At 33.4% G+C, this 12,503-nt stretch overlaps 1 protein-coding gene across 1 annotated transcript; it reads left to right on the top strand.

Annotated features, from left to right (window-relative positions):
- Positions 1-5,020: 5,020 nt before the first annotated feature.
- LOC134712617 (tubulin beta chain-like) lies at positions 5,021-8,485 on the top strand. Its single transcript, XM_063574344.1, has 2 exons — positions 5,021-5,646; positions 6,838-8,485. The coding sequence occupies exons 1-2, from the start codon at positions 5,125-5,127 to the stop codon at positions 7,663-7,665; spliced, it is 1,350 nt and encodes a 449-aa protein (XP_063430414.1). The 5' UTR covers positions 5,021-5,124; the 3' UTR covers positions 7,666-8,485.
- Positions 8,486-12,503: the final 4,018 nt, after the last annotated feature.

Raw genomic sequence — 12,503 nt, 5'->3', positions numbered from 1 at the left:
TAGATAACATGATTTTTATTTCACTTACACGTATACTTTGCAAAATAATTAAGTATATCATGGCTAGTCAAAAACTGGAACACCTCGAAAAAAACATATTGAATGATCTACAGCCCGACTTTCGATCTAAACGCTCATGTGAGGCACAATTAATATCTTTTATATATGACCTTGCAAAAGACAACGAACTGTTGCTTACAGTATACATGTAAGTAATACAGACCAAAACTCAGAAACTTCACTATAACCACAGAACTATAAAAATGAGGTCAAGGTCAGATGACACCAGCCAGTTGGACATGCACACCTTACAGTCCCTCCATACACCAAATATACTAGACCTATGGCTTATAGTATCTGAGATATGGACTTGACCACCAAAACTGATCCAATTCAACTGAAAACGCCGCCGCGGATCACTATCCTTATGTCGAGCTTTCTCTTACAAAATTCGCAGGCTCTAGAGAAAAAATATCTCGGATTGTAAGAAATATGATAAGGAATACATCAATGGTCCTTACACTGGAAAACCACAACAATTGTGTTTGGATTGTGTATATATAATATGTGAATATAACAGGTAGAACATGTACTGATGTAGCAAGTGATAAACTGTAGATAATAACTGGACAAAATAACCCTCGAGCCTTCTATTGATAGGATGACCTATGATAGTCAAAATTACCTATGGTCATGCACCTATGGTTTATATAAACCTGATAGGAAAGATGTCTAGTATAGAACTGATAATCTGATTGTATTGTTTATATATAAGGCAGGTTAAACATCGTTTGATGATCTTTGATGTGCATGCAGATCAAGTCAGTGTACTAATGTTGTCAACAACTATCAATGTCATCTTTGCTAATCTATTATTTTATCAGCTGCGCTGAAATATGAAAACTATTGTCATAATCCTTAAATCTTAAAATAAGCTAATGTGTTATGATTGCCAACGAGTTAAATCTCCAAAAGAAACCAATTAAATGACACTGAAGTTAAAAACTATAGGTCATCTTACGGCCTTCAACAATGAACAAAGCCCATACCACATAGTCAGTTATAAAAGGCCCCGGAAAGACAAATGTAAAACAATTCAAAAGCAAACAGTACATAAATGAATCAAGGTATTTTCATGTCAGGGAAAATTATCATGCTGTTAAAAGCTGAAGTTCAGCCTCTTATCTATGTCCGCAATCAAAGGTTGCAGACAAAAAAATATATGGAAGAAAAGCGTAAGTAATAAAATCACGAACAAGTTGGTTTTATCTCTTACCTTCTTCAACCATCCAAGCTGCAGAAAAAAAAAACCACGAACAATAAACGTATAATCAATTCTTTGACATTTGAGCATCTGATGTTTAAATGTCTTACGAAGTGTCAATAGAACTGTTAATTGTCACTATACGTTTGACATTATAACAAATCCATCTCCCAAAAATTAACACTGAATCAGAATTGTTAAATCTGAACAACCAATAGGGTAGTTCTGTGTTAACATACTTCAAATATGCCAATAAATAAGGGGAAAATCAGGGGAAGCTCAAAAAGTTGTCCCATATTTTTGGAATTTTTGTATTTTGAAGTACATTTTTAGCTCACCTGGCCCGAAGGGCCAAGTGAGCTTTTCCCATCACTAAAAAATGCGTTCGTCGTCCGTCGTCGTTAAATTTTACAAAAATCTTCTCCTCTGAAACTACTGGGCCAAATTTAACCAAACATGGCCACAATCATCATTAGGGTATCTAGTTTCAAAAATGTGTCCGATGTCCCGGCCAACCAACCAAGATGGCCGCCACGGCTAAAAATAGAACATAGGGATAAAATGCAGTGTTTGGCTTATAACTCAAAAACCAAAGCATTTAGAGCAAATCTGACACGAGAAAAATTTATTTTCAGGTCCAGATATATCTGCCCTGAAATTTTCAGATGAATCGGACAACCCGTTGTTGGGTTGCTGCCCCTGAATTGGTAATTTTAAGGAAATTTTGCTGTTTCTGGTTATTATCTTGAATAATATTATAGATAGAGATATACTGTAAACAGCAATAATGTTCAGCAAAGTAAGATTTACAAATAAGTCAACATGACTGAAATGGTCAGTTGACCCCTTTAGGAGTTATTGCCCTTTATAGTAAATTTTTAACCATTTTTCGTAAATCTTAGTAATCTTTTACAAAAATCCTCTCCTCTGAAACAATTGGGCCAAATTAAACCAAACTTGGCCACAACTATCATTGGGGTATCTAGTTTAAAAAATGTGTGGCGTGACCCGGCCAACCAACCAAGATGGCCGCCACGGCTAAAAATAGAACATAGGGATAAAATGCAGTTTTTGGCTTATAAAAAAACCAAATCATTTAGAGCAAATCTGACAATGTAAAATTGTTCATCAAGTCAATATCTATCTACCCTGAAATTTTCAGATGAAACGGACAACCCGTTGTTAGGTTGATGCCCCTGAATTGGTAATTTTAAGGAAATTTTGCTGTTTCTGGTTATTATCTTGAATAATATTATAGATAGAGATAAACTGTAAACAGCAATAATGTTCAGCAAAGTAAGATCTACAAATAAGTCAACATGACTGAAATGGTCACTTGACCCCTTTAGGAGTTATTGTCCTTTATATTCAATTTTTAACCATTTTTCGTAAATCTTAGTAATCTTTTACAAAAATCTTCTCCTCTGAAACAACTGGGCCAAATTAAACCAAACTTGGCCACAACTATCATTGGGGTATCTAGTTTAAAAAATGTGTGGCGTGACCCGGCCAACCAACCAAGATGGCCGCCACAGCTAAAAATAGAACATAGGGATAAAATGCAGTTTTTGGCTTATAACTCAAAAACCAAATCATTTAGAGCAAATCTGACAATGTAAAATTGTTCATCAAGTCAAGATCTATCTACCCTGAAATTTTCAGATGAAACGGACAATCCGTTGTTGGGTTGCTGCCCCTGAATTCGTAATTTTAAGGAAACTTTGCTGTTTTTGGTTATTATCTTGAATATTATTATAGATAGAGATAAACTGTAAAAAAACAATAAATGTTGGCAAAGTAAGATCTACAAATAAGTCAAAATGACCGAAATGGTCAGTTGACCCCTTTAGGAGTTATTGCCCTTTATAGTCATGTTTTAACCAGTTTTTCGTAAATCTTAGTATTCTGCTACAAAAATCTTCTCCTCTGAAACTACTGGGCCAAGTTAATTATAGATAGAGATAATTTTAAGTAGCTAGAATGTTCAGTAAATTAAGATGTACAAACACATCACCATCACCAAACACAATTTTGTCATGAATCCATCTGTGTCCTTTGTTTAATATTCACATAGACCAAGGTGAGCGACACAGGCTCTGTAGAGCCTCTAGTTATATTTTTTTACTGTCACCACCCTATTTTTTAACTATGGACCAGACACTGTTCTCTGATGGGAAAATATGTTCCGATACACAATTGTACCTTTCCATCATATCAGTCATAATTACATATTTTTAACAAGAGGCTCCCAAGAGCCTGTGTCGCTCACCTGTATTTACCAAAAACTGCAAAATGTCTTTAAAATTACCAAATCAGAGCAGCAACCAAACAAGTGGATTCATCTGAAAATTTCAGTGCAGGTAGATTTTGACCTGATGAACATTTGTATTACCATTTCAGATTTGCTGTAAATGCTTTAGTTTCAGAAATGAAAGCCAATAATTGCATGTTCTTTTTTAGCCATGGCGGCCATCATGGCAGATGGGCATGGTCATCAGATACAATTTTATACTTAATATTCTATGAATGATCAAGTTTGGTTTAATTTGACTCAGTAAATACAGGGGAACAGATTTTTGTAAAAGATTCCAAAAAATTACAAACATTCTTAAAAAAAATGAATTTAAAGGGCAATAACTCCTTGTTGTGATAATCGACAGTTTAAGTCATGTTTGACTCATTTGTAGGTCCAGGGACTTTCCTTTCTATACTAATATAGAAAGTTCATAGTAGGTTTTACTTTGCTCAACATTATTGCTATTTACATTTTATCTTTATCTATTATAATATTCAAGATGATAACAAGAAGCTGCAAAATTTCTTTAAAATTACCAATTCAGGGAGAGCAACACAACAACGGGTTTTCTGATGCGTCTGAAATTTCAGGGCAGATAGATCTTGACTTGTGATGAGAAAAACTCAATTGTTTGATTATCTGATACTTTCGTGACAGGATGAACATTTTTTTTTAAACACCTTGTCATATTTGCTCTGAATGATTTAGTTAACGGACGATGACGACAACAGTCGACGGACGCCAAGTGATGAGGAAAGCTCACTTGACCCTTTTGGATCAGTTGAGCTATAAAAAAAAAAACAATATCAAAGTCAGTTTAGTCGAGTAATTGTCCATAAGCTCAAAGTAAAAAATCTTTGAAAACTTTATCATTATGATGTTTTTTTAGAAAAATATGGCTTTCTTATATTTATGATACACCATACAATTTTCTTTATTTTTTTTTTATTAATTCTGAATTAAAGAGATATGGCAGTATTAACAATGAGACAATTATCCAGCAGAGTTCCAAATGAAGGTGATGTAGTTTGCCCTTGGCCTTCTTGGTATTAACCATTGCAAATGCTTTGCTTTTTTAAAAGATAAAACAAATGAATATATTATTGTATAGTGAGTGTTTTAGATATCAGACAATAGATTGTTTGACGTTCAGTGGTAGTTATCTCATGGACCTTCATCATTTAAAGATTGTATATTTCGACCTTTTTTTCGAATAAATGAATTATCCGTATTTTTAAGGTTTTTACCCCCTCCCCCCGTCCCCTTCTTCCAAAGTTTTATTAGAACTTTAAGCTTGAACATTTTAAAGGTTCATTAGAACCATGAATCTTTGACCACAATTTATACTCATCATTCCTGACACATTTTTTAATCTTTCTTATCATGTGTATGTCGGATTGTCCACATATATCGGATAAATTATCTACATTTATATGTACTAGTTATACATGTACAGATATACATTAGTCATCGACAACCTGTTACTATAGCCTTGTTAAAATCCATATCCGTCTTTTTCTATCACTTAAACTTGAGCTGCTGAACTGAACGACCGTCTGAAACCATGAGGGAAATTGTACATATACAGGCAGGACAATGTGGCAACCAAATTGGCGCCAAGTTTTGGGAGGTGATTTCCCAGGAACATGGAATAGACGCAACTGGAAGCTATAACGGGGACAATAAAAACCAACTTGAAAGAATAGAAGTGTACTATAATGAAGCTATGGGAGGAAAATACGTGCCTAGGGCTTGCTTGGTGGACCTAGAACCTGGGACAATGGATTCTGTAAGATGTGGTCCATTTGGTGCCGTCTTCCGTCCAGATAATTTTGTTTTCGGTCAAAGCGGTGCGGGAAATAACTGGGCTAAGGGTCATTACACAGAAGGAGCAGAGCTAGTGGAATCCGTTCTTGATGTGGTCAGAAAGGAAGCTGAAAACTGTGACTGTCTGCAGGGATTCCAACTAACCCACTCTATTGGTGGCGGAACTGGATCTGGCATGGGCACTTTGATTATTGGGAAGGTCAGAGAGGAATATCCTGACAGAATAATGAAAACCTACTCAGTTGTTCCTTCTCCCAAGGTATGTATTGTGTAAGCATTGACCAACTTACAGGTTATCAGCACGCATTTGGGGTGAAGGGGTTGATTATTAGGGTTTATATATCGATGGCGTAGGAAAAGAATGAAATGGGATTGGTGCAAACTTATGAATGTCCCCCCTTTTTTCCGGCTTCCTACGCTCGTGTATATGTAAGTCTATGTTGACAAGAATAAGTCATAGATTTAGAAATAGAAAATAATCATAGTATATTTGTAATTATTCATCTGAAAGTTTCCTCGTCAATTTCTACCAACGGTTAACACCTTTAATCGCCGCAAAAAGAACTTATACACGTTAAATTGATGTGTTATTACATCCGAGTAGCCTGATAATATGCGTATGTATTTTGACAAATGCTACGGTAATATTATTTAGTTTCCTCTCGCACTATGTATTTCAAACAAAAGCAATACAAAACAAAAACGTTATGGTTATAAAGATATGGCTATCATGAAAACCAAGCTGTTATATAAAGAATGCAAGTTTCCGCTAAGGCCGAAGACTTTTCAATTTATTTTTATTTAACATCCTTTTGTAACTCACTATCTTTTTGAAAAAAGTGAATGAAATCAAACAATAAAATTGATCATATATCAAATAACAAGAATTAATCAGAAATCTATATAAAAAAGGACAACACATGTTGCCACAATACAATGTTGTAATTCCACAAAAATGTCGCATATCAATGAGACGTCTCGTGAAATTATATCGATCGAAACATCTAATGCATACCGGCATAACATGTGGCAATCTCGAATACTGTTTACTTGTATGTTCAAGCCGACACTACAACTATCAATTTTGTATTGCATTCCTAATGCAAGTGTCACATTTAATTTGTAGATATCAAGATACTTTTCCATTATATTACTATATCAATAGTATCTGAGACTACTATTACTATATAATGATTCGACAAAAGACAAGGCTATGTATAATACAAGTCATAAAAATGTAAACTTCCCATGCAACAACAGCAAACTCATACGCACGCAATTCGGGATAGAGAGAATTACAATAATACACACCGCAATCAATCTCAGTATACAATGAATGCATATTAATTTATCAGACATATATTGATGATAACTCATTTTCAGATACCGTTCCGCATAATTTTTTGAACTCTTTTCTGTGGTTCTGATAGTTAACTTTTTACATTTGCAGGTTTCTGAAGTGGTAGTAGAACCATATAATGCCACATTGGCCGTGCACCAGTTGGTTGAGAATACTGATGAAACGTTTTGTATTGACAATGAGGCTCTATATGATATCTGCTTCCGTACTCTGAAATTATCGACGCCATCATATGGGGATTTGAACCATCTCGTATCACAGACGATGTCGGGAGTTACAACTTGTCTCCGTTTTCCAGGACAGCTAAATGCCGATCTAAGAAAACTAGCTGTTAACATGGTACCTTTTCCTAGACTTCACTTTTTCATGCCTGGATTTGCTCCGTTGACAGCTCGTGGTTGCCAGTCATATCGGGCTTTGTCCGTTGCTGAGCTAACTCAGCAAATTTTCGATGCTAAAAACATGATGGCTGCTTGTGACCCAAGACACGGACGTTACTTAACAGTTGCAGCCATTTTTAGAGGTAAAATGTCCATGAAAGATGTCGAGGAACAAATGCTAAACATCCAAAATAAAAACAGTACATATTTTGTTGAATGGATTCCGTGTAATGTTAAAACAGCTGTTTGTGACATCCCACCAGTCGGCCTTAAAATGTCCGCTACATTCATCGGGAACAGTACGGCAATTCAGGAATTGTTCAAAAGAATTTCTGAACAGTTTACTGTGATGTTCCGTAGGAAAGCTTTTCTCCATTGGTATACTGGAGAGGGTATGGACGAGATGGAGTTTACGGAAGCCGAATCTAATATGAATGACTTGATTTCTGAATATCAACAATATCAGGATGCCACTGTAGAGGATAATATGCTTGATGACGATGACTTTGAAGATGAGGGAGAAGCTGAAGTCGCTTGATTAAACCCTATAAATCGAATATTCCAAAGACATTTATTTTGCATTTTTAACATGTTTTACTAAGTTTACTATTTGATATCACAAGTGAAGCCAAATGTCAGATCAATGTTTTGTAAAAATAGGGTAAAATAGCTGTGATTTTTACGCCAACATAGCAGTTTTTGTGCATGATGGGCATAATTGGTATACAAATGAGTACTATCATCCAAGGTTCTAGAAGAAAAGAAAAAAAATAACATTTAAAGCTTTTTAGAGCACACTTTGAAATAACAATCATAATGATTTAGATAGTACTGTTCGAAATAAGGAGAACACCTCGCATAATTATATAAGTATAATCTTAAATTAATGCAGGAATTGAAATTGAATTTGCTAAGATGTATTTTAATCATGGGCGCGTGTGTTTGTTTTCGAAAGCTACATGTCTTGCTTAATTTTTTAAGGCTATGGGTTGTGTTAAATTGTCAGTTTTATATGTACATTATAGATGGAAAGAAAGAAAGCGGTTGAAGAAAGTTGAATATACCTTGTGTAGATACTCTACAATTCATAAAGGGAAACTGAGACTACTAAACACATAGTAGTCTCTGACAGAAATAAGCCATTGACATGAACTACGTTCCTTGGTGTATAATCTTAACATGCAGGGTAAATATTCTGTAGGGAGAGTAAAAGTGAAGTTTAACAAAATAAAGTTGTATGTTAGTTCTCATGACAACTACAAATAATAAACTGTTTTGATAGATTAGAACTTTTGGTATACTGTTCTGTATTTTCTTAAACATTTTTATGAAATAAAAAAATATTTTGTACACCTTTATTATCATGATAGTGATGACATCAACTGCCATTGATAAAACAAAGAATTTGAGAACATCTTGGGTATGCGTTCATGGAACAGCAAACCAACAACAGCAATAGATAAGTCTACGTACCATATGTCAAGTATAGAATAAAACAATCATTTCAAGTGACTGTTTATATCAAGAACACTAAACTTATTTTTACAATATACAATCAAATTTGGATCACTGTATCATTATATTAGATATGTCATGTAGAATTAAGGAGGCATAGTTATACGTCCTTGCAGAATCAGGGTCCTACGATTTTCTGAAGTTGAATTTGACAATGTTTTAGATTCAACTGCAAAGAATAATAAATAGAACTTCGGAATATCACAAAATACATGAAAATTGCAAGGCCGAATTACTAACCCTATGGAAAACATATGGAGTAACTCAGATGCTACGGAATGACTTTCAGTGGCGGTATCAAACCTTTTTATAGGGGCCAAACTGACTGCCTTAAGAGGGGCCGCTACAGTCATGCTTTAGTGATTCCCTACATAATCAACCAATATTTTCAAACGAAAAGGGGGTGGGACCCCAGTGCCCCCTGGATACACATATGACGTTTTAATTCCCAGTTGCAAGCTGTCGCGCTCTTTATAATCAGTTATATTCGGTGATGAGTTGCATCTGGTGATAGTGATAGCAATATTTAAATGATTTAGTCGAGAAGTATGGTGTGGGAAAAATAAACACGCCATGCATTGGTATGGGTAACCTATACACATTGATATGGGTAAACTTAAGACATTGGTGTAGATACACTATACACATTGGTATGGTTAAACTATACACATTGGTATGGGTAAACTATACACATTGGTGTAGATAAACTATACACATTGGTATGGTCAAACTATACACATTGGTGTATATAAACTATACACATTGGTATGGTTAAACTACACATTGGTATGGTCAAACTATACACATTGGTGTAGATAAACTATACACATTGGTATGGGTAAACTATACACATTGGTATGGGTAAACTATACATATTGGTATGGGTAAACTTTACACATTGGTATGGTAAAGCTATACACATTGGTGTAGATAAACTATACACATTGGTATGGGTAAACTATACACATTGGTATGGGTAAACTATACATATTGGTATGGTAAAACTATACACATTGGTGTAGATAAACTATACACATTGGTATGGGTAAACTTTCACATTGGTATGGGTAAACTATACATATTGGTATGGGTAAACTATACATATTGGTATGGGTAAACTATACACATTGGTATGGGTAAACTTTACATATTGGTATGGTTAAACTATACACATTGGTATGGGTGAACTATACACATAGGTATAGGTAAACTATATACATTTGTAGGGGTAAACTAGCAATATTGGTATGTATAACTATATTTATGGGTATTGGTAACTATACATATTAGTGTGGGTATCTATACACATTCGTATTGGTAACTATACACAGTTGAACTGTAAAACTTTGTTAATGGTATGGGTCAATTTTACACATTGGTATGGTTAACCTATACAGAATGGTATGGTTAAACTATACACATTGGTATGGTTAAACTATACAGAATGGTATGGTTAAACTATACACATTGGTATGGTTAAACTATATTAATTTGTATGGGTAAACTATACACATAGGTATGGTCAAACTATACATATTTGTATGGTTAAACAATACACATTGGTATGGTTAAACTATAAATATGGGTATGGGTGAACTATACACATTGGTGTGGGTAAACTATACACATGTGTGTGCGTAAACTAGCAATATTGGTATGTTTTACTATACACATTGGTATGGGTAGCTACACAATGGTATTGTTAGCTAAACATGTTAGTGTGGTTAATCTATACCCATTGGTATGGGAAAACTATTGTTGTCTCTTTGACACATTAATCATTTCCATTATCAATTTTATACATATTGTTATAGGTAACTATACACATTTGATTTCTGTGTGGATGGTATGAGTGAACTGTTCTCATTGTTATTGGTCAACAATACAAATTGGTATTGGCAAACCAGACATATCTGTGTGGGGAAACCATACAATTTTGTATGCATAAACTATACATATTGGTATGGGTAAACTATACATATTGGTATGGGTAAACTATACATATTAGTATGGGTAAACTATACATATTGGTATGGGTAAACTATACATATTGGTATGGGTAAACTATACATATTGGTATGGGTAAACTATACATATTGGTATGGGTAAACTATACATATTAGTATGGGTAAACTATACACATTGGTATGGGTAAACTATACATATTGGTATGGGTAAACTATACATATAAGTATGGGTAAACTATACATATTGGTATGGGTAAACTATACATATTGGTATGGGTAAACTATACATATTAGTATGGGTAAACTATACATATTGGTATGGGTAAACTATACATATTGGTATGGGTAAACTATACATATTAGTATGGGTAAACTATACATATTGGTATGGGTAAACTATACATATTAGTATGGGTAAACTATACACATAGATATGGGTATACTATACACATAGATATGGGTATACTATACACATTGGTATGGTTAAACTATACACATTGGTATGGGTAACCTATACACATTGGTATGGTTAAATTATACATATTGGTATGGTTAAATTATACATATTGGTATGGGTAAACTATACATTTTGGTATGCATAAACTTATCATATTGGTATGGGTAAACTATACATATTGGTATGGGTAAACTATACCTATTGGTATGGGTAAACTATATATTTTGGTATGCATAAACTATATTTATTGGTTTGGGTAAACTATACATATTGGTATGGGTAAACTATACATATTGTTATGAGTTAAGAAAGTTGAGATGTTTGTGGATGGTATGAGGTTGATACTGTAGAGTGTTTTCAATAATGTCATGACTTGGTTCCTGGCTAAAATTCATTTTCTTCTGAGTACACATGAAAGACAATTAAGCCAACATAGCTATTTAAAGAATTCCAGAATTCATCAATATAAAAGTGTCTTTATTAGAATATATATTTATATCACAAATCATAGTCTAATAATCATAACACGATTAATTATGAAATAACAATGTAACAAAATTTGAAAAATTTAAAGCATTATGGTAATTAAGTAAGATGAAAATATGTTAATCTAATAACAGCAATTATTCATTCACAATTATATGGTTAATTCTTATAACTTGATATGAAAAAAATTATCAAAATGAAATATTGTAAATGGAAACTTTTAATATCCACTTTAAAACCAACAGTTTCTGTAAATCCCAATAAAATTTTCCTAAATTAATAAACAATTAGTCATCATTTAAACTGCTATATATCTATGTTTTTCAGATTAATACATATACCTGACTTTGAAATTACCCTTTAACAGGTTTAATTACACCTTTCATTATTTAAAATTCAACTGAACTTTTGTGCTGCAGTTAACATGTAGAATCTAGAAAGGCCATGTCATAATTTATTCTTTTTATTAGGAGAAACATATATATCTAACTGGCATCGACATCCAGTATCAAAATATCTTTTTAAGTAAAGCTGTTTCTCATGCCTAAATATTAATTGTACAAACCTTTGTCAGTTTAAATAACTTTTCCTTAAATGCCATACATTCTGATGGCCTAAACAAATAAACATGACTATACAATATGAATTCTGATGTCTGATGAACAATGGAACATGATATTTGATATATTCATATAACTTTTTAATTTTGAAATCCAAGAAGTAAAAGAAATGGCCTTATACCATCTCAAAACAGTTGCAATTTAAATGCTTTTGGGAAGACAATTTAGAATTCCATTCAATTATTGGTATTTCTGATCTTGTGAAGACATGGCAACAGAATTTAAATGTTTTTTCCAGTAAATTTTAACATATACCTAACAAAAATTTCATTAGAGGAAGCTAATTTCAACAATTCATTGAAATATCAGAAGCAAAACAAGTTTGTAAAAA

The sequence above is a fragment of the Mytilus trossulus genome, chromosome 3 (genome assembly GCF_036588685.1).
Source record: "Mytilus trossulus isolate FHL-02 chromosome 3, PNRI_Mtr1.1.1.hap1, whole genome shotgun sequence".
NCBI classification, from domain to species: Eukaryota; Metazoa; Mollusca; class Bivalvia; order Mytilida; family Mytilidae; genus Mytilus; species Mytilus trossulus.
This window is presented reverse-complemented; position numbering and strand designations above follow the sequence as displayed.